General features: G+C 37.4%; 1 protein-coding gene across 1 annotated transcript; it reads right to left on the bottom strand.

Annotated features, from left to right (window-relative positions):
* Positions 1 to 784: 784 nt before the first annotated feature.
* On the bottom strand, positions 785 to 27,751 carry LOC140148800 (transient receptor potential cation channel subfamily M member-like 2). Its single transcript, XM_072170874.1, has 23 exons — positions 27,668 to 27,751; positions 25,448 to 25,628; positions 24,999 to 25,207; positions 24,010 to 24,181; positions 23,407 to 23,688; positions 22,788 to 22,950; positions 21,971 to 22,137; positions 20,882 to 20,991; positions 19,937 to 20,089; positions 19,499 to 19,555; positions 18,869 to 18,974; positions 15,504 to 15,690; positions 14,048 to 14,255; positions 10,683 to 10,793; positions 9,912 to 9,940; positions 8,373 to 8,436; positions 8,001 to 8,135; positions 7,033 to 7,272; positions 6,067 to 6,407; positions 5,381 to 5,568; positions 5,008 to 5,143; positions 4,323 to 4,365; positions 785 to 1,192 (listed from the first exon to the last, which is right to left on the bottom strand). Exons 1-23 carry the CDS (start codon positions 27,740 to 27,742, stop codon positions 1,184 to 1,186), a joined length of 3,366 nt encoding a protein of 1,121 aa, XP_072026975.1. The 5' UTR covers positions 27,743 to 27,751; the 3' UTR covers positions 785 to 1,183.

Here is a 27,751-nt window from a genome sequence, read left to right as displayed (position 1 = left end):
CGAACCATTGTTGAAGCTATTTCACATACATGTACAAACCATTCTAGAGAAAGAATGAGGCCATATACTGTTGAAATATCTTTTGTTGATTTCGAATGATAATGTCATGAAGTCGTAAATTTTAAGGTCAAATTCCTAAAACCCAAACAAAACATTGCGACGCAGATATTTCCCGACTTACGCAATTTCATCATCACATCAGTGTCTTTATTATTTGTTTGAAACCTTTCCCAAACGTTCGTGCTCTTTATGCATAAACCCTGTATTAGCCTTTTTGAGATATGGCGGACACAATAGGATGGCGCTGAACGAAGTGGGTCAAGTCTTTTGAATTTACCGGGTTTAACTCATGATTTGACTCAAAATATGTGGAATCTGATTGTTTTATTTATGGGCCTCAATACATTATGTAAGGTAGATAATTCCATTGTACCATATTTAAAAAGAAAAATCGGACCACCTTTCTTTAAGTTTAATCCATTTTCAATAAAAAGAGGATAAATCATGTCAAAAGTGTTCAATATTAAAACACAAGATTGCAATTGGAGACCACGGTCCGTAATTATAGGCGGAAACAAAGGGCACATTACATAATTGGGCGAAAATCGGGTCCTCAATAATTATAGTCAGCAATATCATCAATAGATACGATTTCAAATTACTTTGTCGGTAAACATAAGTAAGATTTAATCTTTCCCTCTAGAGAAGTCATTTTCATAAGGATGAGCTTTCGGAACTCTGGCGAGTGCTATCTTCAGAGCGAAAGGCTCTGAAGATGGCATTGAAGAAAGCTCTGAAGATGGCACTCGCTAGAGTTCCGAAAGCTCATCCCTCTGAAAAGGACTTCTCTAAATATTACTCAATATCATCAATATAGTCCCTTGCTTTATGTATTTACCATAGTTAACATGACATTATATTAAGCATGTACACTTAACATTTGAGAGATGAGATAAATCTATATTACTAAAAAAATAAAATCACTTTAACTTCAGTGTTAAAATATTCTTTAAAAGTAGTAAAAGTCTTGATTACAAATATCTTTAAAATGGACGGATATTTTCTCATTTAAACTGGACGGTTCCTTTTCCATTTCATTCATGTACCATTTTACGTTATTTCGGCAAAAAGACGTCACATTCTACTGTCCTGTGTTGCTAACATACGTGGTGAATGATGCACTCTAGCTGGGCTAAATATTGAACAGAAAAGAATAATAATGAAACAATTAATTAGCCACATAAAAATTGAAATGTGAATAGACCCATAATCAGGCAGACAGACATCACCACGTGAATCCGCACAACTACAAAACTTAACTACACACACAATTTATTAACACATACCATACCCCCCCCTAAACACATTCTGCACACTCCCATCCCATTCACTCACACCAATTCGCCAAACACCTTATAAAGGCAATGCACATTTCACATTCCAAAGTGCTTTCCAATCTCAGGAGATCCTTACGAAAATAATATAATAGTGACATATAAACACACAAATGCATCACTCACACCCCGATCTAACAGTCCCCGATCTATACGTACCCCACATACACCCCTCCACACACCCCATCTCACCACCCCATATACGCACCTACATGAAACATCTCTTATTGTGCTGTTCAGGGGCTATAGTGCCTCCTGGCAGGTTCGTGCAGTGAGAATAAAAATCCGTGCAGTGAGAATTAAAAATCCGTGCTTAAAATATTTCTATATTCAAGTTTCAGCTACACTAATGAGCAGGAAATTCTTCCACAAAGTAAGACTGGTCGAGGCAAAATATTCTGTGCAAAAACGTTTAGCTTGATGTGGTAATCACATTCATTTTGAAAAAAATCAAGCAACCTTACAAAGCTTCTGGCAACGCCCTTTCTCCCCAAATATTACGATCACTTGTGGGGGAAAGCCTCATGCGGATTCGCAACATTAGTGAACCAATTGTGTACTTTCATCAAGCTGTAAAAAGTCAATTAAAGGGGTTTATATTTCAAATGAAAACCTACCCTTCTAAATAACTCAAATAACATTTTCTATTGTAATTAAAATTTTACAGAGATTGTAATTTTATGAAATTGTAAACGCCTGTGTGCATTTTATGCATTTTGCAGACTTTTTATGCGTTGTTGCATTCTGATTAACATGTTTTCAACAAAAAAAACACATTAACTCGACATTTAGTGAGCCAGGTATGTACTTTCACCAAACTGTATAGCTAAGTAAAAATAATGACAAGTCAATTAAAGGGATTTACATTTTAAACACATGAAACCCTACCCGTCAAAATAACTCTTAAACATTTTCTTTTCTGATTAACATTTTACCGAGATTGTAATTTTATGAAAGTGTAAGCACCTGTGTGCATTCTGTTTAACATTAAAAAACGGTAACTTGCATTACATTGTAGTGAACCAGATGTGCACTTTCATCGAGCTGTTTGGATAACACATTTGATGTGCGTAAAAAGAAGTAAAGTAAAAGTGCCCTTTCAAGTCTCGAGATATCCTTACAAATAATACTTGTGGTGAACATACAAACCGACCGACCCACCCACTAACATTAACAATTCGCATGCCTGTCGCATACCCCTCACATCCACACGCCACCACACCCCACGCATCTCCTCACACCAATTTCTTCACACCAAACATTCCCTCTTATTGTGCTGGCTGCTATTTAATGGATGTGCGTATAAAGCAAATTTGATAGTAAATGCTCTTTCGTGTCACAGGATATCCTTACAATTAATAATACTTCTGGTGACAGTGAATACTTGAACACTCACAAACAGACCAACCCCATACTAATACCAACTAACACCTTACACCCCCCCTAAAAAAAAAACCCAACGTAATCACCCTATACCCCTACACAACTGCATCTTTTATCGTGCTGCTATGCTTGATGTGCGCAAATAAAAGCAAATTTGATAGTAAAGTGTTCTTTCCTGGCTCGGGATATCCATACACTCACAAACCGACTCTGTGCTGCTATATTTGATGTGCGTATAAAGCAAATTGTAAAGTAAAGTGCTCATTCCAGTCCTAGGATATCCTTACAAAACATAATACTTGTAATAACAGCAAAAATACAAACACACTCACAAACAGATCCACCCGGTAACATTAACATATTAATATACCAAACATTCCCTCTTAGTGTGCTGCTATATAATGGATGTACGTATAAAGCAAATTTGATAGTAAAGTGCTCATTCCAGTCCCAGGATATCCCCGGGGGATATCCTTACCAAAAATAATACTTGTGATAACAGCAAAAATACAAACACACTCACAAACAGATCCACCCGGTAACATTAACATATTAATATACCAAACATTCCCTCTTAGTGTGCTGCTATATAATGGATGTACGTATAAAGCAAATTTGATAGTAAAGTGCTCATTCCAGTCCCAGGATATCCTTACAAAAAATAATACTTTGTGATGACAGCGAACATACAAACACACTCACAAACAGGTCCACCGGTAACATTAACACATTATACGCACACCCATCCCACCCTACCCCACACGCCATCACATCCCACTCTACCCCATTCACCAAGTATCTTTTATTATGTTGCTATTTTGATGTGCGTATAGAGCAAATTTGATAGTAAAGGGCTCTTTCCTCTCTCCGGATATCCTTACAAAAATAATACTTGTGATGACAGTGACAGTGAACACACAAACAGATTTACCTACTAACATTAACACATATACGAGGCGCACCCCCACTCCCACATCCACACCCCGCCACACCCCACACACCAATTCACCAATATCGCTGCTATAGTTGATGTGCTTATATAAAGCAATTTTGTGGGCAAATTTGATAGTAAAGTGCTCTCTCCTGTCTCAGGATATCCTTACAAAAATACTTGTGGTGACAAATGAACACACTCACAAATTGATCCACCGACATTAACACACCTACGCACCAGCAACCCCTCCCCCACCACCACCACCACCACATTCACACACCCACGCACCCCACACACCAATTCGCTAAATATCTTTTATTGTGCTGCGTATGAAGCAAATTTGATAGAAAAGTACTCTTTCCTACCTCTGGATATCCTCATAAAAATAATATCTGTGATGACAAACGAAATCACAAACACATTCATGCCCGATATATGCACAACCCCCCCCCACACACACACACACACACACATACAGTCTACCCCTACCCAACCCCCACAACCCCAAACACACACCAACCCTGCATACCCCAATATACACACCCCTCCCTACACAGTGATAGAGCACATGTTATTTTAAGTTCAACATGTTGCTCATTATACAAACTTACCATTTCTCCAATCTCATTTAATCGATCGAGAATTCGTTTTTTGCTGAAAAAATAGTTGATCAAAACCATGTTAATTAGTATTAATAGTATATAAAACTGACAAGTACTGGTATGAAGATCTTAGCTAGCAAGTTGAAGCTTTTGACAGTTCTTTCTTATCATTTTGACCATAATTATAGCGGACATTTCGTTCAATGTCATTATATTTATACATGTACTTCGAAATATAGGGAGAATAAGATATAAATCTTGAATGGATGAACGCATGTTTGACTTATGTATTACTTTGACAACTTTCAAACAAATTTTAATTCTCTGATTGTCCCTTATCAACCCCGATATCTAAAGGATTAAGAGTGTATGGAGCCTATAGATTTAGAGTTGGTATGGGCTCGAGTTATTTGTTACAGATATGGATAGGGTCAGGATTAGAGTCATACCATAATGTACGATTCGTTGGTATACTTTATCTTCTTATTTCGTTTGTTATTTTGTTATAAATGGACAGAAACCTTTGCAGTTATTACTAAAATTATTTCAGCATTTTGAGTCTGTGGTTTTGAGTAAAGAATTTAACAAAAATAAAATTTGATAGAAATCGTATAGTATGTGTTTAAGGGCCACTTATTTATTGACAAACCGGTTGAAGTTTTTAGTGAACACAGCACAGAGACGTCATACATACCTTCTTTCAGTATGATGATAACATCGGCAGAGATTTTGATTGTATTGTTGTCGTCTTTTATTTGTTATATAGTTGTAAGCGGCAGCTTCCTCTAGTTTAATTAGTTTCTCCATTCTTGCAGGAAAGAATTCAAGTTCTGTAATTTAAGGTAAAATTTCCAGTAAGTTAAGTAAATAAATAACACGATCTGGAAAGCCGGATTAATTTAACCGAACGTCATCCCGTCCGGGCATCCCGACATTTGCTTTACACATTGGACACATCATCTGCTCATCAAGTTCATGGAGTAATCTACCCTATCATTCGGTTAACATTATTCGCATCAAAGTTATACATAATGAATAAGTCTCCGGCAATAAGTCTTAATACTCACGCATTTTGATCGGATGCCATTTCATGATTTCCAGTATCCGTAGAAGCCATCGAATAGACCGATATAAATTCACGATTACAATGAACGGTGGTGTTAAGATAGGCCTCTGGAAATACTCTTTAGTAATGGAATAGAATTGATATTTCCAACTCACGTCTGTCTCTTCTTGTACTTTGGCAAATGTATCACTAATAATAAGAAAGCAAAGTAAGACATAAGAATGGACATGAATAGATAAGTCTTGTTTAGGGGAGGCATTAGTTTCACTCCGTCATATTCATATTGGAATACCTTAAGTATACCAATGTCACAATTCAAAATGAATCAATATTCAGGCCTACCATTGCTGCGCCAGCAGTTGCCGTTTCAACAATATTTGATTTTAACCGTTATTTTACATACTTGTTCTAATATTCTATGAAGCAAATAGTCAAGATTTCATGTTGGTACAGTGGGGGGGGCTTCTCAAACCAGAGAAGATGCAACATACAATCAGACTCCTTTAACTAACATTTAAATTTGAGCAACTTAACATGCATATGATGTTGTTGAGCCGCTCTGCAGTCTACAGCGAAAAGATGTTTTGTTGGTTTCTTTATGGAGACAAAGTAAAAGAAATAATAGATATATACAATACGATGAGTAGGCCTAAACGTTATGGTATACAATCACACAATTATAATTACCTGAATATTGCAATAAGAAGATTAAGAAGTAGAACGTTACTCAGCAACATAAAGACAGCAAGAAGCAACAGTCCTATCAGTGAATGGTGGGGACACATTGTAGCGCCAAGACCAATAGCAGTAACATTATTTGTACATGTCCCATCTGATGGTGTGGCCAAGATGTCTTCAAGAAAGAGTTCACCAAATATTTGGAAATATGGGACGTAGAATATATTCCTGAAGTAATCCCATGGCTCAAAGAAGTCCACAGCTCGTGGGTATTGGACCGCCATTACTGATAAGCCATAGCCGACAATTATGACCAGCAGGATGAACATGAAGAAGAGTAAGTCAACTAACTGTATGCAAATGAAATATTAAGCTTATTATTAAAGTAGAACATTATGGCTGGAAAGAAAGGAGCTGGAGGGGAGGGGAGGGAGGGAGGGAGGGAGGAGGGGGGGAGGGAGAGAGAGGAGAGGAGAGGAGAGGAGAGGAGAGGAGAGGAGGGGAGAGGAGAGGAGAGGAGAGGAGAGGAGAGGAGAGGAGAGGAGAGGAGAGGAGAGGAGAGGAAAGGAGAGAGAAAGAAGAAAGTACATATCGCTGCTTCGAAAGAAGATAAATATATGCCAAAAAAAAACATGAAGAAGAGTAAGTCAACTAACTGTATGCAAATGAAATATTAAGCTTATTATTAAAGTAGAACATTATGGCTGGAAAGAAAAAGAAAAGAAGAGAAAAGAAGAGAAAAGAATAGAAAAGAAGAGAAAAGAAGAGAAAAGAAGAGAAAAGAAGAGAAAAGAAGAGAAAAGAAGAGAAAAGAAGAGAAAAGAAGGAGAGGAGAGGAGAGGAGAGGAGAGGAGACAGAAAGAAGAAAGCACATATCGCTGCTTCGAAAGAAGATAAATATATGCCAAAAAATGTAAAAAGATATATTTCAACAGCTATACTAAAATAATGTTAATATCTTAAGATATAAATTACCATTTTGAAGATCATAAGCACTTTAGGTCCTAGCTGTCTTGATAACGTCAAAAGCTCCAAAAACCGGAAGCAGAAAAGGAATAAATCGACGGACAGAAGTATTCTGCCAGCTTCTTGTGTAGCCGGAATAAAACGGAGTACTATTGCTAACACGAATAGTGTCAGCATTGCAATATCGATTATATTCCAATAGTTCGATATGTATTCTATCCATTTACCATGCCTTATTTCTTGTGCGAACTGAAACAATGAATAAAATTAGTATTCATTATTATTTAACGACAACTCTTATTTATATATAGCTGAGATCTCTTATACCATATTTCAGTATTATACCATTACCAAGTAGGGATAGATCTTCCACTCTGCGAAAAAAAATTCCAAAAGGGTTCTTGATTTGACTGGATTTGATTTTTTGTTTGTTTTAACAACCATCACAACCCAAGAAAGCCTCAACTGAAGTTTATTTCCGTTGGGGTCCATGGGTTGGGAGCTGTCAGGGGATAACACCCTACTCTTCTTGAAACTGACTAGGGGCCTACTAGATACCTGTAGAGGTATGGCTCTTCTATACACGAAACCGACGGCTTAACGTCCATACCGAAGGACGGAATTATCTCATGGTTAATATAATTGAAGACCGAATTAAAAAGACTAGTTTGCGTCTGACGTCAGGGCAAAGGCGCGACGTGATTGGTTGCTGATCTGCGCAGTACACTGCAGCATTTTTAGTCTGGTTATCAGGACGTCATAAGCAAACTAGTCTTTTTAATTATGCACCACGAGGATAGCGGAAGTTTGTCCCGGATTAAATCCAGACTTTATTTTTCCATGTCAATATCCCAGTAAGTTTCCCACCGCTTGGAATCGAAACCGGGACCTCGTGCACCAGAAGCGAGAATTCTAACCACTGAACTAATCGTCCTGTATAGGGTGAAACTCTAACAATCAAACAAAACCAAATATACCTGTCTGATTTCTTCTCCAATCAGCGTGGATGTCCACACAATTAAGAGTATTTCTGGCCACGACGGAATGGACGCAGATAATTGGTTGGAAATGACCACGTATGTGTATAGCATCACATGTAGAATTTCAGACATCTGTGAAGAAGCGAAAGACGGTATACATCGTTATTATTAGAGTGTCTTTAATTTCATAGCAATGTGAGAACATAAGAGCAGTCAGCAACTATAACAAAAACTATGTTTTACATTGATTGATTGATTATTTGATTGATTGATTGATTGATTGATTGATGGATTGATTAACTTATAATATTGATTGATTGTCACTCTCTTCTGGCAAAAAACAAAACAAAACAATTACAGCTTACTTACAGTGTAGTAAAAGACCTTTGCACTGGGTGAGAATGGAGAACGTCTCCTCCTTCTTGTTGGTTTGCTGCAGTAGGAAAGAAATGATAAGGAGTGATACATTATTGTGACGCACATTTACTTAGCAAATTCGGCTTGCGTTTCATTTGAAATTTGATGAATAAATGTAATAACTGAATATTATTGATATCATTAACCAACATGGTATAGGGTTTTCAATATGCTTAGGTGTCTATAATAACGCTGTTGTTATAATTAGATATATCCATTCAAACTACAACCCATGGGTTTAAAATGACTAATATAATACAAAATCGAAGCTGACACATTCCTCGATCCTGTCGAACCTACAGGGTGTAACAATAAAATTTGTACAATTGCATTTTGACTTCTCATGAAAAAACTAAAAGAGTTACGGCACAAATGTAATATGCAATAGAATTAGTGATATCTTGGCTAAAAGAAGACGTTTAGTTGGTTTCTTTACTAGCTTGGGTTCAAAAGTTATGTCCGATTAATTAAATCGTCCAGAAAACGTGTTGGGCCACTTTTGCCATATTAGCGTATATCAAGTTTGAACCGCGTAGATTGTGTTTATCGTGCATTGAACATCAAAGAACTGACGCAAAAGAATTATAAGTGGTGTTTCTTCATATAATTAACATGAACTTATAATAATATGATATTTCTTTAAAATCTATAAATAAAGTCATGAAATCTCTTTCGTTTATCTTATAAATAAAGTAATTTCTCAGTTCTGGGGCGACCACTATTGCCAGCATTTCTGTCAACAAATTTTACATACTTCTCATATAGTTATATGTAATTGTATGCCTTGAAGGAAGACGTGAGTTTGGAAAATGAGCTATAAACAATCTGATGGTTTCTGCTTGACTCCATGTGCTACCGAATGTCACAACCATAAAAATACGCTCTTCCAACGTGAATTGGGGTTGAAGGTGTTGAGCTGCAGCCACGATTTCTAGTATAATGAGGTTGTTATGTCAGTGCTTATATAGTTGTGACTTTCAAAAACTCAAGGAGATATTCTATTAGGTAATCATTTCTACCACTTCGAAAACCCCATTGTTTAAATTGACCTATCATAAGAGCACCGTCCAACTGGTCCATGGTTCAACTCTATTCAGTCACTTTTGTAACACTTAGACAAAAGTGGCCCAAGCGGTTTTAAGACTAGGTTACATAATTGGCTATAACTTCACTTGTATACCTACGATTTTATTGAAACAAAGCTTATCTGGTGGCTAAAGAAATTATCTTGATAGACATATTGATATCAAACCAAAAAATAGGCGGCATACTTGTGTCATTCTATTTTCAAAATTGTACAAATTTGATTGTTACACCCTGTATAGGATTTTGTGCGTGGGGCTTTATATTATGTCATGGTAGGCCTACGCCCGAATATATAACAACGACTTTAAAAACTAAGAAACGCAAAATGTAACGCCAGTATAGAAATTAGAATTCAAATTCCATTACGGTAACCATTCATTTATGAAACCATTATAAGTCACTTACCCTTTTCCTTTGTCTACTGAAGCTTTCGCCTATAAAAAATTGTTGAAATAGTATGAAAATAATACAGTTAAATATGTGATGATATGGGGCCCTATAATGTATATTTATTACATAGACGAAAGAAGTGGATGTTGGCGCACTCAGACGCTGTAGTTCAATGAATGTTTTCTCAGTTTTTAGCTAATTTTCGGACAGCATGGAAAAGTTCACGCTGAACCTGGTTTGACAAGAAAAACATTAATAATAAAAAAAAGTATACCCTATAATAGTCTCCTCCGCAGCCAGTTTGGTTACGCTCCCTCCACACAAACAGTCTGCCAATTGCCACTTATAACGCCGTTTCTGATTGGCTGCACGGTTGTAGCCGTAGAGCTGGACATACGGGAACTTGATTGACCTCACTCAGCTGGCGAGATGGCAGGTCAAAATTGCTCATGAATAATAAAGTAGCCGTCTAGCCGATCGACCAATTGAAAGCTTTGTTTGACGTCAAGCTGGATGACGTCGGCAGAAAACCGTTAGCGAATCAAAAAGGACCAGTTCGTGATCATTGGCAGACTGTTTGTGTGGAGGGAGCGGAACCAAACTGGCTGCTGTGGAGACTAACCCTATAATTGCGATCGATAATAGACTACTGCCACAAAAGTATCCGAACACTTAAACAAAAACAATTTCTTACAGACCCTAAAATCAAATTCAAAATAAAGTAGTTGATAGATGGAGAATTTTATTCAGCGTATTTCATTCGGCACGATACGACTTTAAACCTACCGATTGTGGTCTAGCTTTAGCATGGCCATTTTGTTTGCCATGAGGTGCAACTTTTTCTGCTCTGGTCAACCTATCTGTGATCGAGGGTTTCGACATAACATCCATATGAACCTGTAAGGTTGAAAATATAATTTAAGTATACGTACATGGTCGAATCCAACCAAAAGTGTCCACGGGCCAAAAATAAAAGTCCGAAATAAAAATGTCTCCACAATTTTTTCCTTTTGCCCATTGATTGATGACATATTGGCCTTATAGGAACCAAAAGTGCCATTACTAATCTTGAAAAATAAATCCAGGACGTGTGATAGTAAATGTGATATCAAAACCCAATGTTACCTACGAATACCACTAGGATGCCTTCACTATCGCAATACTAATCAACCTAAAACAAATGGAATATTCCCATTAACGCTTTTTTTCGTGTAATGTAGACCACAGGGTGTCAGGAAAATGCTAGCTCAACCAGAAAATATTTGTTTTATTTTTATAACGCGATCAATATGATCTTAGTCAATTTATGCTAGTTTATTTTTGAAAATGAAGTTTAGGTCAGTTTCTGTATTTTATTTATCAAATGAGTATGAATCAATTTACACATTGTATTAGAACGAGTAGGATATATGTTTTCAAGAATATTAGAAATTATACGCATACACCTAACGCTTTATAAAATGAAAAGGTGAAGAAACCCGGGTATTCGTAGGTAACATGAGCGATTTAACAATATCTATATTGAGTTTAGAGGTTTAAATTTTGCTATTATGGTAATGAATTAATAAAATGGTAGTTTTAGATCTCTTTCAGATGGTACGTCCAAATGAATAAATGCTATTACCTTAGATCAAAACATTTTGATGCTTTTAGCAAGATTTTGACCACTTCATTTTGATATACAAGTAGTTAATCAGTAATTTTACATAATAAATAATTGTTGAATGAATCCGTATATGGGTAATAATAGTGTCCTGGGGTACCGCTTAAAGTTTTTGACAATTAATTTCCATTGGTAGAGACACTTCATTACACATGTCATGTATTATGCTGTATTCGTAAGTAACATTTCAGTATTTGTAGGTAAGAATTAGACTTTTGGTGGATATCGCAATCAAAACTTCATTTTATATAAAGCACTTTGAATGTATTATTTTTATGTGCATTTATTGATACTTTAGACCCTATCATGTATTAATAATGTCGGTTCACAGCGGTTGAAAGAGGATTGAAGTAAGAAACAAAGGCACTAAAGTGACTTTAATTTGTTAATTGCACACAAATCGCTTAAAACCGTTATTGCAGACTTGTGAAGTCCATCTTGGAGTCAGTTACGTCTTGTGGCCTTTCGTTTGAGGGCAATTACAATTAGCTTTATACCAGGGTCCATCAATGTGTTGTCTAGATCATGAGACAATGAGAACAGTCGTTTTTTCCATGGTATTCGTAGGTAACCTTAGCGAAAACGCCAAAAGTTACCTTCGAATAAATCAATTTGGACACAAATTACTCAGAAACCAGAAGGTCGGTAAACATTTAAAATGAAGCACACATGACAGTTGACAAATCCAAGTATTTATCCCCTTCTAATCTTCTTTGAATCTGATTTTTCTTTCAAATGAGCAGACCGTCGTCTATTTCAGTACATATTTTTCACCAATTAAGCCGTATTCAGTTTTGCATGGTGGGCATGTATGTGAATTCGCAACTTTCATTGACAAATGATTTGATAGCAAACATACAGGCCTTTGTTATGTACCAATATGGGCATTGGCATGAATGGCGGTGTTTCACAATACTGTCATGATGTCAAATTGTATTCGTAGGTAACATTCGGTTACCGAAATTTACCTACGAATACTTGCTTTTATTGCTGACATCTTATTTAAACGCAGGCTATTGAAACTTGGTAGAAATAAAGAGTGTATTACCCTGCACCTATTGCTTAACTATTGTTTACTATTCTCTCACTTTGTGGAAATGGCACAGCTTTTAACATGTATTCGGAGGTAATGCATATTTTTTACCAAACCTACCTTTGTGCCATTTAGAATTTCTGGCAGCTAAACACAATAATAAAGATGTCCGAATGCAATGCATTTCAGTATTGGACATATCAAAGCTTGTATCAATTGCGCATTTATTAGTGATTTCCATTTTTAAAGATATATCTAGTGCTATGAAAAATTGTATTCGTAGGTAATGTAAAAAAATACCACTCAAAAAAGTATCACAAAAATTCATAATTATGTACAAATATGTGAAAAATTGAACAGGCAATCTTTGAATACACACCTTTCAGGAAATCAATTTAGATTCAATCCAATGACTTCTTTTCATAACTGATTTATATGTTTTTAAAAATACTTTAAGAAATATTTTGAAAAAATGGGTAAAAATAGCATGTTTTGGGGTCTCTGTGTCTAAGTTTTTCACAGAAGTGGGTCTTATTATATATGGCGCAAAGCGTATGATCAAGGCGAATAAACACAATACAAAAACGAATGCCAATTGATTAATACTTTTAAGTTATGGCCCTGAACATGCCGTGTACACTTTTCGTTGGATTCGACCACATATACCTTTTGATTTGTTTTCGTAACCATTTCTCGGAAAGAAATGTGAAGAGATGAAGTGAACATTGTGATGAGTAGTCGTGGTGTTGAGGGTGGGGCATACGATTCGGCTTATAGATATCATAATTCAGATAACAACCCTTTGCCTCAAATAAGAAGTTGAACTTCACTTTAAAAAAGAACATGATTTTTGAAATTCAATTTTGAGACACATATAAAGTTAAACGTCCCATAGCCCATAGCTACCGGTACTTTATCAATACTAATATCAGCAGCGGACGGCTATACTTCACTAATACCAATATCACCAGTAGATAGCTGTACTTTATCAATCAGCCGTAGACAGCTATACTTCACAATACCAATATCAGCAGCAGAAAGCTATAATAGGCCTCACGCGGGGGAGAGGGGTAAACCCTTAATCATGATAAGGGGTGGTCCATACAATCAACCCCCATGCTCAAGCCTGCTTGTGGGTTAGATCATAATAATTAGCCTTTAAAATGACAATATTTTCGCTCTTCTCGCGTATTTGTTCCACGTTTACACAATATTTCACCATTCTACATTTCTAGCTTCAATATGGCCAAATTGGTTGCGCCCCTCGCCCGCATTGTACCGTACACTTATTCTGTCGCCAAAAGGTGATGTATTCACTATACCTCAAGAAATTTTTTCCAACCCCATCCCCCCTAATGTCAAAAGGAAATCTACGCCACTTACAATAATAAAGGCGTCAATCTACACATTATGCAAAAAAAATCGTTTAAAAAAACAAACAATCGACGTTCTTACCGGTAACCCTGCATGCCAGATCTCCCCAATCATTAACTGCACAGAGTCATGAGCTAAGAAGTGTTGGCAAAGCGATGCCTCAGCAATCCCTAAACACGTTGTATTGTCCCAGTTTGTCAATGTACGGAGAAGAAGATTGTGGACTGTGTCTTTGTCGAAACTGTCTGTGCTTTCGCTGAGAATGTCACAAGCCAAGTTTTCGTATTTTCTGTAATCCAATTTACATTAATGACACTTGTAATAGCAGACATAACACTGAAATGATAAAGATTAGTATTCTCATGCTGTCTGCTAGCATGCGCGTATTTGGGGGGGGCTTTGGGGGCGCCAGCCCCCCCGGGGTAAAAGCAGGGGGCGGCCAAAATGAAGGAGCGGCGGGAGAAGAAGGGGCGGAAAAAACAAGGGCGGCAAAAACGAAGGGGCGGCAAAAAGAATTAGTAAATAAAAAGGGCGGAAAATTTGATTAAGCATAACAATTTATGAAAAAATGGTACTATACATCAAAATGTGCTGCTTTTAGGGCGCTAGCGCCTGAAACACTTTTTTTTTTTTTTTTGCTCTTCACTTTTTCAAACGACCGAGAAAAAATTGGGTCAACCTTTTCGGGCTGTTAAGGAAGGGGCGGCAAAATTGAATTTTCTTCAGCCCCCCGGGGTTGGGGCGGCCACGGTACGCCACTGGCTAGGGTCTGATGATAATACGGTTTTCAATATGTGACCCGATCGAGATCTAGTCATGCCAAAGGTGGCATATGTGAAATTGAGATGTACAGGTAATTATAAATAAAATCTACTATAGTCAGATATGGTAAATTGGGGGACAGTTGGGTAAGTGGGACACTTACTATTATTATTCTGATACCGAATGTCCCACTTACCACATCGCAAATATGTATTTTAAAGATTTGAGCCGCGGAAGATGCTTGAGACCAACACTCAGCAATGCTGAAAAACTTAAGATTTCCAAAGTCTGCATGTCCAGTATACCAGATAATACAAAACAATTTTACACTCTCAGTGTAATTTTGTTCCGAATGATCAGTGCCAGATATCCAAAACAGCTCTACACATTGATGCAATACCAGAGATATTGTAAACATTATTGTAATGTGATTTTTCCTCAGTTCGGATGAACAATCCCAACGATACTAAACAATTATAATGTTATTTTAAATGAAAACGTTTTTACCAAAACCCAAACCCAATACATAAACCTGTTTAAAACGTTTTTAAAACATTATTTGTTTGCTGGGAACACATTCAGTCCATGTGTCCATATCGATAAGAACAAACAGCTACAAACAAACATTAGGCTCGTCTTACAAGCTTATGTGAGCAAGTTTATTACACGATAGCAAGTTTTGGGAGCCACATCTTGTAGGACATGTTCAAGACCCTGTACCTATAATAAGTATGCCTACATTTTCTAATATTGTAAAATGAAATAATATACTTACAGAGCTATTGCTGCGAGATGGTCATTGTCTCCTACTAATTTCTGGGTCATACTCTTGTACATAGCCGAAGCTATCAATGCAGCCGCCATGTGTTCAGTGCCTTCTTCCCAGAAGTATTCGGCCATTTCATGAAAGTTGTTGATTACAGCAAATAGAAACAGGTGCGCGAATGGATTTCTGAATTTCTCTATAGTATGGAAAACAAAAACGAATTTAACTAAACTAAATGAAATAACACACGTTTATTGAAAATAAGGTATTTTAACATATCGTCTGTGAGCAACACAACACAGAAAATACAAAATATCAAGTCTTCATTATACTCTTCTAAAACGGAAAAGGGCATCTATTGCAAGAAGAAGAACAAAGAAACTGCGCGGTTCTCTTTCTACTATCAAACATGATTGACGTCGTGGAGAGAAAAGGTGACTTGAAGACGTAGAGATGATTTTAAAAGGCGATTAAAGGGTCTCCTCCCCTTTTTTACAGCTTAGCCAACTTCTTGTTGACATCAGCCCTCCCCCTTCATTTACAGAACTTGCTGGATACATAAGGAATGTGTCCTACAGCTTACTACTTCTGCATGGAGAAGAACGTTATTATGCGTGTAAGATGGTTTACAAAAGTATCAATACCAAAACCTTGTAGCTACAATCCCGGAAAAAATGTGTTCGAACACCCACTGTAATTCCTATGTTCTTCTTAGCATAGTGCGCACGCTATATGAGTCACTGGAAACTAAGAATTATAATAGTGTTGTCTCAATGTTCATCTTAAGCATGCCCCCTCCCCTTTCCCCACCAAACAATGTTGGGAGAAGATATGGTGAAGATTAGCATATTGGGCATGCCAACATTGTACGGGGGTAGAAGGGGGACCATTTCCAATAAGGCCTTAAAAGTGTTCGAACAAATATTTCTAAGATTGTCTGAGGAATTCCAAAATCAGTTTGTGCTTCTTCACATTTGGGTTCACAACTTCAGATCCAGTAGAGTGATTGAAATGAAACTTAGACATGTTATTTTATATACATTAAGGAACATAGGGAATAAAAAATATTACATTACATTCATAAATATTTCAGGGATCGGTCACTTTAAACATATATTTTCATCAAATTTTCACTAAATTAAGTCGAATAAGACGTAGAATACCTTATACATAGCCCCAAACATTTTAAAACATAGCAATTTGGATAGTTAAAAAGTTGAAAATCTTTTTGGAAAATCATTCACCATCTTTTAGATTTGCTATGACACTAAGGGCACTGTCAAGCAAACATCACACGGATGTGGGATGCAAATTTATCATTGTTATCTGCAGTAGATAGCAAAATAATGCAACGGCATCTACCAACTTAAGTCCATTGCTTTGCCAAACTTCTCCTTCCAAACCAGTAATTCCCGACCCCACGAAAGTATACCTCATAGAATTCAAGCAAAGCCAAAGAAAAAAATCATTAAATCCCCCAAAATAGATGAAAGAAGCAAAGAAAGGAAATCAAAACAAAATAGCAAAGAAAACACTAAAAAGAAATAAAAGAAGATAAAACAAACAATCAAACTAAAAATAAAACCATGAATTAAAAAAAGAAGGAAGAATAAAAAGTAATAAAAAGGGCAAATGTCACTTGCTGGTCAATATGTTTCAAGTTCAAGACCAATTGCACATTAAAAGACACACATGCGCAATGTATATGACACATAAATCAATTTTAACTGACATATTTTGATGATTGGTATGCAGGTTTAGAGTTTTTTCATGATTGCCATTATATTTGATTGGAATAAAAGAAAATATAAACACTTCAAAAATGCTGTCTTCCGATTAAACAAACACCGATCATTATAAGCATGATAGATAATGACCTTTATTATTAGGCCTATATGCAATCTCACATGGGCAAAGTTCATTAAAACATGATTTGCGTTGTCTCTTCTGTGGGTATAACAATATGTACACTGAAAGTGTGAAACCCTATTTATGGTAAAGGTGAATCGTTGCTCATCTCCCCATTGAAAACACACAGTATGCACGGTTGACCACAAAACATAAAGAATAATAAGATTTACTTTTCTATTATATGGTAAATCGATGGATATGCGTGCTTGTCTATGTGTGTAAATCATTACGAATTACCACTTGACCATCCTAACCATGGTGTATTTAAAATGTTTAATACAACACAATTTCACACATTAGGCTAAATTTCTTAAATGTTGGTCAAGTGATGTTTTTATTATAAACTATTTTTAAAACAATAATGTGCGTATCCGATGCGTATCTCTTCCTTCCTATCACTCGCTCTCTCCCTCGTTCTCGACCCCCCTCCCCATTTATCATACAGTGGTACTGTGTGACATTTAAATAAATAACATTGAATTTACGAGTAATGTTTATTTTTATTTTTATTTTTTAGCTGAAAATAAAATTTTAATCCCTCCTCTTAGTTTATTATGTACATATGCGCAATTAGCATAGCACATAAACCATTAAGGCATGTATTTGTGTGTACAAAACGCTATATTAAATCTATGGTAACTGACCACTATCCAAATATTCATTGATTTCCACCATATTCTGTGAGATGATAGCAAATCATGTTTCTGATATGTGTGCCAAATTGCATTAAGATCGATGGCGTAACTGCAGAGTTATTGTCCAAAAACTAAAATCAGATGATTTTGCTAAGCAATTTTGTAGACAATCCCGGAAAAATGTGTTCGAACACCCACTGTAATTCCTATGTTCTTCTTAGCATAGTGCGCACGCTATATGAGTCACTGGAAACTAAGAATTATAATAGTGTTGTCTCAATGTTCATCTTAAGCATGCCCCCTCCCCTTTCCCCACCAAACAATGTTGGGAGAAGATATGGTGAAGATTAGCATATTGGGCATGCCAACATTGTACGGGGGTAGAAGGGGGACCATTTCCAATAAGGCCTTAAAAGTGTTCGAACAAATATTTCTAAGATTGTAGGTGGCTTATAACAAAAAAATGTCTGTAGTTATACGGAAATAAGTTACTGGAACAGCGGGGTCTTGTATATGTTATGTAAAACTCTTAGAAATGTAAAACGTGCCATACATCATTACTATATGCTTGTGAAAAATTCATATTTTCAGAAAAGTTGAATATCTTTGCAGAAGATATTTAAAGATCCGTTCGGACAACTATGATGCCTACAATATCGGTAAAATTGCAGCAAGTATATATTTTAACAGTGTCTGGGCAACTATGTTGTAAATTAAAATCCAAAACACTTGAAATAAGGGCATGCTGGTATTGAAAATCTAGATGCATGACATATTGGTACTTGTAAGTTGTAGAAAATAACAATGTGAAAGCTTGCCTACACGTACCGTTGATATTGTCGCCGTCTTTCTCGTCATTTGTCTTGTTATCTCCTTTATATGGGTGAAATAGCGTCGATAAAAGATGTACTATCCTTCCAACAGTCTCCAGTCCCTATTGATATCACAGAAGAAACATTAAAGGTTATAATGAATATAGATGTAACAAGCTCTACGTTAGATAGCAGACTAATATTTTTACAATTATTTTTACTGAATTGAATAGGTAACACTTTATATTATAGAGAGAGCAAAATTACTACCATATACCCCTGCGATTGTCCCACCGTTACAGCGGTCCCCAAACTGTGGGTCGCTACCCTTTTGGGGGTAACCGTCTCTTCAAAAAGGGGTCGCAGGATTTGCCGGAAAAAATACATTTCCATGATATTGCTAATTTTGGGGCGCTTCGCGTGCAATTGTCTCAGTAAAGCCATTCTGGGAACCGATACAGTGGGACGACTTGGAAGTTGTACCCCTTGGAAATTTTGCCCGGTATGCCGATAAATTTTGGGTAAGTAACAGCATTTGTATTATGCTATGGGTCGCGCCATATTTTTCTTATGAAATTTACGTCACGGGAAAAAAGGTTTGGGAAGCCATGTCTTATAATCAAACACCATTTTTAAAACCACTTACCTCTGATCTTTTGTACATGAGGCTGTCTTTGAAATAGTCCAATGGCGTATCTTGAACCTATAATAAAAAAAATTACGAATTTTATAAATACACTTCGTAAGGTGACCCGTTGCTCTTGTTTAAAATATGCCTATAACTAGAATACTCCACATGAGTTTAACATTAACCGTAACACGTAATCAAACCCTAACCTTTAACCACAAAACACAGGGTTCAGGTTTCAAGCGGATAGTTTTCTGTAGTTTTTTTACAATTAAGTTTTTTTTAAATCAAGTATTGAATACCCTTCTCTCTGTCTGTCTCTCTCCCCCTCTCTCCTCCCTCCCTCTGTATCCTCTCCGTCTCCATCCTCCCCGTCTCCATTCTCCCCGTCTCCATCCTCCCCGTCTCCATCCTCCCCGTCTCCATCCTCCCCGTCTCCATCCCTCTTGCACCTACCTCGTCATAGAGACTCTGTAGCTCCTTTTTGGTCAGATATGACTGGAGATTGATGACGCCATTCTCTAGGAAGAGCTTGACGAACCCAGGTTGGTTATTTACTAGTGCTTTATGAAGTCTCTCTTCGAAGTATCTGACTTCAGCATTATAGTCCTAAAATGAAAATTATATGCTTGTTACACGATTTGCATATTCTATATCTATATCTATGTTGATTTACCATTTGTATAATATCAAAGAAAAGTTTAAAACTAGTCAACAACACTCACGTTTTTGCCCCGAGAGTAACCATACTCCGTCATCAGCGGGGTGATACAGGTGAATGACTGATGTATGGACTTTACTTCCTGTTGACAATGTCATTTTTTGACCTTTTGTCAGGTGTTTATATAAGTAAAGTGCCATAGATTTTGGAAAGTTCTCGGCCCCCGTCCCTATTATGGGTGGGACTGGTCTCTTTCTCTATGACGCTTTACTTCTAGAAACACCTGACAAAAGGTCAAAAAGGAACATTGTCAACAGGAAGTAAAGTTCATACATCAGTCATTCACCAGTATCACACCGCTGCCCGGCACCGCTGATGACGGAGTATGGTTACTCTGACATTATTCGGACAAAAACGTGAGTGTTGTTGACTAGTTTTAAACTTTTCTTTGATGTCTACTACCAACACGTATAAATCTCTACACTCTCATTTGTATAATAGTTTGTGTTTCCAATCCGAATAATAAAATGATCTTAAATTGACGAAACCAAATATTCTTGGCCTCTCCCTTTTTGATACATATACATTATCCTCATCAATCAACAACGGTCCCTAGATCTAAAGGTATTTTTTTACTTTTCCCATTTGGTGTTTTCATTTCTTCTATATCTCTCGATAAGTTTTATTTAGCCAACTTTCCTCTCCGAGAACAAAATTTGAGAACAATATTCAAAACTTACATCCCACTGTAAGTCTTCTATCATGTTAATGAAGAACTCTTTAGTAATGATGTCATAACGATTCCACGTCTGCGCCAAATCCAGCTGACGGCTGGAGCTTTCCATGTAGGCTGCAAATTGTAGTAATATAAAATAATATATCAAATTAGTGAGTTTGTAAAAATTCACCTCTGGACCCCAGACTATGATGTTATAGTAACATGAAGGCGTGTTTGTCTAGGCCTAGAGCAAGATTTCTACACCTGATAGGCATAATGCAACCAGAGAAGATGAGATGGCTATATACAGTGGCGTACCGTGGCCGCTCCTACCCCGGGGAGCTGAAGAAAATTCAATTTGGCCGCCCCTTACTCAACAGCCCGAAAAGGTTGACCCAATTTTTTTCGGTGGTTTGAAAAAGTGAAGAGCGCCCTAAAAGCAACACATTTTGAAGTGTAGTACCATTTTTTTCACAATTTTTTATACTTTTTCTAATTTGTCCGTCCTTTTTCTTTACTTAATTCTTTTTGCCGCCCCTTCTTTTTTGCTGCCCCCTGTTTTTGCCGCCCCTTCTTCTTCCGCCGCCCCTTCGTTTTGACCGTCTTCTGCTTTTACCCCGGGGGGCTCGCGCCACCAAAGCCCCCCCCCAAAAAAAATACGCACATGATATAGGAGATAGACAGGTATGATATCTTCTTCTCTTCCATTCCCCGCCCCTTTCCATTTTGCACACCCCTTTCTCAACTTTTCAATCGATTTAACTCAATACCATTGTAGAAGATATATAGCAAACGTATCATGTCTGAACCACATACCCTTGAAAGGGTCTGTATTTGATCGTGTTTTCAGTTTGAGTTTCAGTTTAGTTTTAATAACAAGCAATATGATCGTGTCTCTGGGAAGGAGGAGGAAAGGTAATTAAGGATCTGATATACCGAGTTTATTTTTTGAGGAATGATGACAGTTACATACGGAACCGCTGCCCGGGAGCTCCGACTCCGAGGCCGGGGCCGGGACCACAGCTTAGAGTCAGATCACTTTATCTCATATCCCTGGTCAGACCATTCTTGAGAGATACTCATACAGAAGACGAATATGCATGAAACTCACCGCTCATTACTGCTTCCAGTATGACCTGATCGATTTCAGACTCTTGTGAATAGACGTGCCAAAAAGATCGTTTTTCCTTCAGACATGATATGATAGATTCAAACATCTCATCACTACTACTGCTTCCCACGATCTTGGCAAGTTTGGCTTTCAACTCATCATTATCCCTGTGTAGGAAAGCAAGACATTAAAAGACGCCTGATGACACCACTAAATTATACAAATTTCCACCGAATAATAATAGCAGAATTTGCAGTAATAATAAATGCAATGCAACCAAATAATGATTGGTAACAAGATAGTAGAACAATATTAAAAAAAACAAGAAGACGATTCTTCTGGTGTATGTTGGACTAAATGAGAACTTGAGCTGTAGTTCTAAGTTTCCTTAGTAAACCGCGATTGTAAGGCCCTAAAACTCGATAGTTAGCATATATGTGCTTACTATAGAACACTTTTAAAACATGCAAACATGAAGTGCCCCATTCACAAAAGTGTAAAGGGTTTTGAGCAAATTATCGATATACATAGTTTATATACGAACGAGTAAACCTGCACATTTGTGTCTCAACCCCATTAGCTCAGTTGGTAAAGCGCCGGACTTTGGTACAATGTCATGTTTTGAAAAGCGCTCGATATAAGCACATATGCTAACTATCGGGTTTTTACAGCCATTAAACGTATCTAAGTACGTTTTTCAGCCGTCGGATTACCTTGATATAAAAAGATATTTACGAATATGTTCCCACTTAGCAACAGCGGTTATAGGCATAAAAAGTGTCCTTATATAATGTTTGATCTCTATTTTACAACTAACCGTTTCAACCCATCGCTTCTAAAAGCCATTGCCAATAAACTGGCAGCTCGTCCTGAATTATCTACCACAACGATAGGTATTCCAAATTTGACAGCTTCACAAGCATGGTGGAGAACACCACGTCCTCCTTCGATGTAGATGCAAACGACAGGCACCTGGCCATCTGAAATATAACACAATATCAGTAATAGTTCCTAAGATTGGAAGATGTTGCGTGTTTTAAAGATACAGGTCTTGAAAGATACGTCTCCATGCAGTTTAAATTCAACAGACGGAATAAGGAGGACAACTACAGACCTATTAGTCATTAGTCTGGCAGAGGCGTAGCAAGAGCATCTGGTCCAGATTCTGGGGCCCATGGACAAGGGGCAATACGGGCCCTTTTAACATATCCTTTATTATACCCCTTTCCTTTCCCTAATTCGCTTTTTCCTGGCTCCTGAACCCTTGGGCCCATGGACTTCGTCCACCCTACCCATTTGTTACGCCCATGCAGTCAGGTATGTTTTCACAGAGGAGAATTAGTCTATATTGAAGACAACAACAAAGTACCAGTATGTCTTAACGTTCGCATGCATGATTTATATCACGTTCCCAGAGATAGTAAAGAAGCCCATACCTCTCCATTGCCATTCGATATTTCTTTTAGCTTCTGTATTACACTTCTTCAAGGCCCTTATCAGTGCTTGTCGTGTAGCGCCTTTGTGGTCGTCTGTTTTCCATTTTCGCAGCATGTCCAGTGCGTCAAATGTTGTATCGTTGTTGTGTGATTGCTTCCAATCGGGTAATGGCTCGACGGCGTCAAAATGATGTCCAAGTCCTTTGAAAAGGTCAGGTAAATTGGCTGGTTTGACTTCTCGCATGATATCAGCGAAATCTGATTCCGTGGCTTCAGTTTTGTCTTTTGCAATCATGATAAAAAATAATAAGACATGAACATCGCTACAAAACATGTTTACTTGAGATGTAAAAGTGGAGAAACAGCAATTATGTGCGAGATTCTTTAGCAATTGAATAAAAATGACAATTGAGAATATTGATAGCCTACACGTGATTTTTAACAGGTATAATTTCAATACTACTTATCTTTAATATTATTCTTTGCTGATATCGTCACATATATCAAAATAATCAATGATGGGCTTATTGGGCTACAAAACGTCAATGATCAAATGCTACAACGTTCAATGAAACATAATTAACACAAACAAATAAAACTTACAGGTGCTCATTTCTTTTTCCAACATGACTCGAAGATGTAAGGCTGCGCTAGCGCCTTGACTGAAATTCATGTGACTTGATGTCATGGCGTTATCTTCAACGAGTATGAAATGGGTATGATGTGGGTTTAGCATTCGGTCTGTTTGTAGCATTTCTGTATCTGATGACGAAGGCTGCAGCAAATTAAAGGATAAAAAAAGAAAATCATCATCATCGTCGTCGTCGTCGTTATCATTTTCATGACCACATCATCACCGTCAGCCCGTAAGCAGGGGGGCTGGGCGGACCCCCATCCCAAAATGCCCCAAAAGTCCCTTTTTTGACCCAAAAAGTCCCATTTGCGAGCGTAGCAAGGGAAAAAATTGGGGTCAAATTTTGGGGGAAAAAAATCCACTTTTTCAATTTCCGCCCCTAGTCCTTTTTGTCTTTTCCCGGGGTCCTTTCACGATTATCCTTGAGTGTTTACCTCCTACATTCCTCCCCGGGCATTGGGCTATTCCAGAAAATAGATGCACACCACCTATAGAGGGGTTCGAATTTTGGACTGGACTTTTGGTCCAGTCTTGATTGTTGGAAATCCAGAAAGTGTCCGAAGTAAAAAAAATCCAGCAAAAAATAGTCCAAAACCAGATAGCCACAATTTGATAGGCACATTTTGATATAAAATTGGATCGATTGAGCTCATATTTATTGGTCGAGCTATGAGTTTTAAAATATTGGACGAGAGGTAGTCGAGTCCAATACTTTAAAACTCATAGCGAGACCAATAAATATTGGGCGTAAAGCATCCAATTTTATCATTATTATGTGTTGGATCCAATATTATCACAACTTGGATCCATCAAAACATAATAATGGATAAATCCGTGATTTTTCATTCATTTAATTGCAAGTCCCATCTTTTTCCAGTAACATTGGCAACGGGAATTCCAGTTGTTTTCAGAAAGCCCATTCCTCAGCTCAGTTATTCTGAAATCGTGTTATACTCACACTCACAATGATTGCTGGTTCGCTTGAATTCGTTGCAGCATCCAGTTTATTCCTGACATCAGAGAGCAGCCAATTAAAGGCAGCGATACCTATAGTTGACGTTGTGTTTTCGATGCCCATTCCTTCGTTGACTATCCTGGACTCAAATACTGAGTCTGCACAATATTTGGCGGCTCCGACATCGGTTCCACTTGTCAAGATCCATGCCTCTGAAATTCAGAAAATATAAATATAATGTGCCTACATTTCAAACACTATTGAACAATTAAGAAATAAAAAAGAATACATACATTCTCCCTTTGTTTGCTACAAAAATATTGGTCATGTTGGTGGTATGACTACTTTTGTTGCTCCAGTGTGCATTTTTTCAGTATTACCGATGGAGAATGTACGATAATATATCTGATATGGTATAAACCTTCTTTCTCCAACCCCTATTAAATACTTACTTGTTCCCTTTGTTGCCTTAGTAAGTCCACTTCTGAATACCTCTTTGACCCAGTTACTGACGGGGAAATCCCAGGCTCCTCCCATGATGGAGATGAGGAGGTTGGGATGACACAAGTTCCATTGTTTCTTGGTGGTTTCTATTAAGAGCTCAACGTTACACTTGGAATCGACTATTACAAACTGGATGAGCAAAGAAAGACAAATTAATCAATGATAATTTTGCTATATTTATTTTATTACTTTATTAAAACAAAAGAGCACACACATGTAGGATATAGGCTCTATAGCCAACATACCAGTGCAAAACAACAGCATGGATCAATTCAGGGAAAACATATCAAAAACAAACAAACAAACGTAAATAAAAAGCACTGATTAAAAAGAGCATTTTCAATGACACTCAACATCACCGGATTTTCTCAAAGTACCCTTTTTCCAAATTTGGCAGACAGTGCGAATTAAATACCCCTATTTTACCGATTTCGCGGTCCTCGATACAGGTAAAAATACCCGCGATATTTGGTATCACGCATGGTTACCAACTTTTGTGTTGAGTTGGGGCGGGATATTCTATCTGTACATTTTCTATTTCAGTGGACTTGTTTGTCTGGTAGTTTTTCATGACAACACAAAAGAGGAACTTCCTCTGAGGAAGTCATGTTAAAAATAAAGGCTTGCTGCAGCTGCTTTGGCAGACTTAGACGAATCCTATGACAAAAGATTGCCTTAAGGTGGTACTACACCCCTGTCCAATTTTGTGCCTATTTTTGCATTTTTCTCAAAAATTATAGCGCATTGGTGACAAGTCAGATATGTATATTATAGGGGCAAGGACTACAACTACTGCACTGGAAATTTTATTTCGGCACAGACAGCAGTTGTGGAGTTGCAGTCAAAAATGAGGGAAAACCAGTATTTGATCAATAAATCAATAACTACTTGCCTTGAGTTGCTGAATTTTCAGAGCAATAGTTGTAGTCCTTGCCCCTACAACATGCATATCTTAATTGTCACCAATGCGCTATAATTTTTGAGAAAAATGCAAAAATAGGCACAAAATTGGCCAGGGGTGTAGTACCCCCGTAAGTGTAAGCTACACAGCGGAAATCCCGTGCGAAAAGCAGGACAGTCCAGGAAACAATCAAACATATCATTGGCCATAGCTCAATTTCTCCGCGCTGAAATTAATTTCACTTCACCGAAATTATTTTCTCCACGCCGACATTAATTACGGCGTGGAGAAATTCTCAACCAATCAAAACAGTGACCAATAGAAAGACCCACTCAAAGTTTGAAAATTAATTTTGCCGAGCTGAAATTCTGAATTTTGCCGGGGTGAAAATTCTGCATTTCACCGCGGTGAAATTGACCTGGCCATTAGAGTCATAACTAGCTCAATATCGCCACGCTGACATTAATTTCACCGCGCCGAAATTAATTACATCGCGCTGAAATTCCGACTTTTCCACGTCGAAATTAATTTGAATTTCGGCGTGGAGAATTTATGACCAATTCATCTTAGACGGCGGTCAAGCTAACAGTGTCTATAAGACGAGTTCTGATTGGATTGAATTTCACCGCGCCGAAATTCATTCCAGCGCGGTGAAATTGAGCTAGTTATTACTCTGAATGGCCAGGTCAATTTCAGCGCATGTTGAAATTAAGTTCAGCGCAGTGAAATTATGTGATTTATGATTCGGATGGCCAGGTCAATTTCAGCGCGGTGAAATTCAGAATTTCACCACGCCGAAATTCGTAATTTCGCCGCTCTGAAATTTAGAATTTTGCCTCGGTGAAATTAATTTTAACAAAATTTTCAGATTGTCTTTTGATTAGGTCCAGGCGACAAGGAACTATTTTGATTGGTCAAGAATTTCAGCGCGGTGAAATTAATTTCAGCGGGGCGAAATTGAGCTATGATGGCTACACTGTAAAAACAGTGTTTAGCGATTTAAATACTTTTCTAAACACAATTTTGCCACCACTTTGTAAACATGTTTAAAAGCTAAACATCATGTGTCAAATTTCTCAACATTGGTCAGTGATGGTGTTTAATTTCTAAACATCTGACATCCATATTCTAAACATAACGTTTCTAAACACATTCTTGCCACCACTTTCTAAACACTGTTTTTACAGCGTAATGATACGAACAAAGGCTATTGAATCTGCAACCACTTGTCATGTCCTAAAGAATAAAAGATTTAAAAAGAACTCACCTTGGCTGTGTCTTGGTCTGTCTGACATGCTGCGCCTTCAAACACAATTGTGCCAAAACGAAATTGGTCTGCCATTATGTGGGT

This window comes from Amphiura filiformis, chromosome 1 (genome assembly GCF_039555335.1).
Source record: "Amphiura filiformis chromosome 1, Afil_fr2py, whole genome shotgun sequence".
In the NCBI taxonomy this organism is placed as follows: Eukaryota; Metazoa; Echinodermata; class Ophiuroidea; order Amphilepidida; family Amphiuridae; genus Amphiura; species Amphiura filiformis.
The sequence above is the reverse complement of the archived record's forward strand: the minus strand, read 5'-3'. Positions and strand labels throughout refer to the sequence as shown.

Coding starts and splice junctions, on each gene's coding strand:
- LOC140148800 (XM_072170874.1), bottom strand. CDS start 27,742: ATGGCAGACCAATTTCGTTTTGGCACAATTGTGTTTGAAGGCGCAGCA. Junction 22,138..22,787: donor AGAAGCGATGGGTTGAAACG/GTTAGTTGTAAA, acceptor TTTCCTACACAG/GGATAATGATGAGTTGAAAG. Junction 20,090..20,881: donor TAGAAGACTTACAGTGGGAT/GTAAGTTTTGAA, acceptor TTTTCATTTTAG/GACTATAATGCTGAAGTCAG.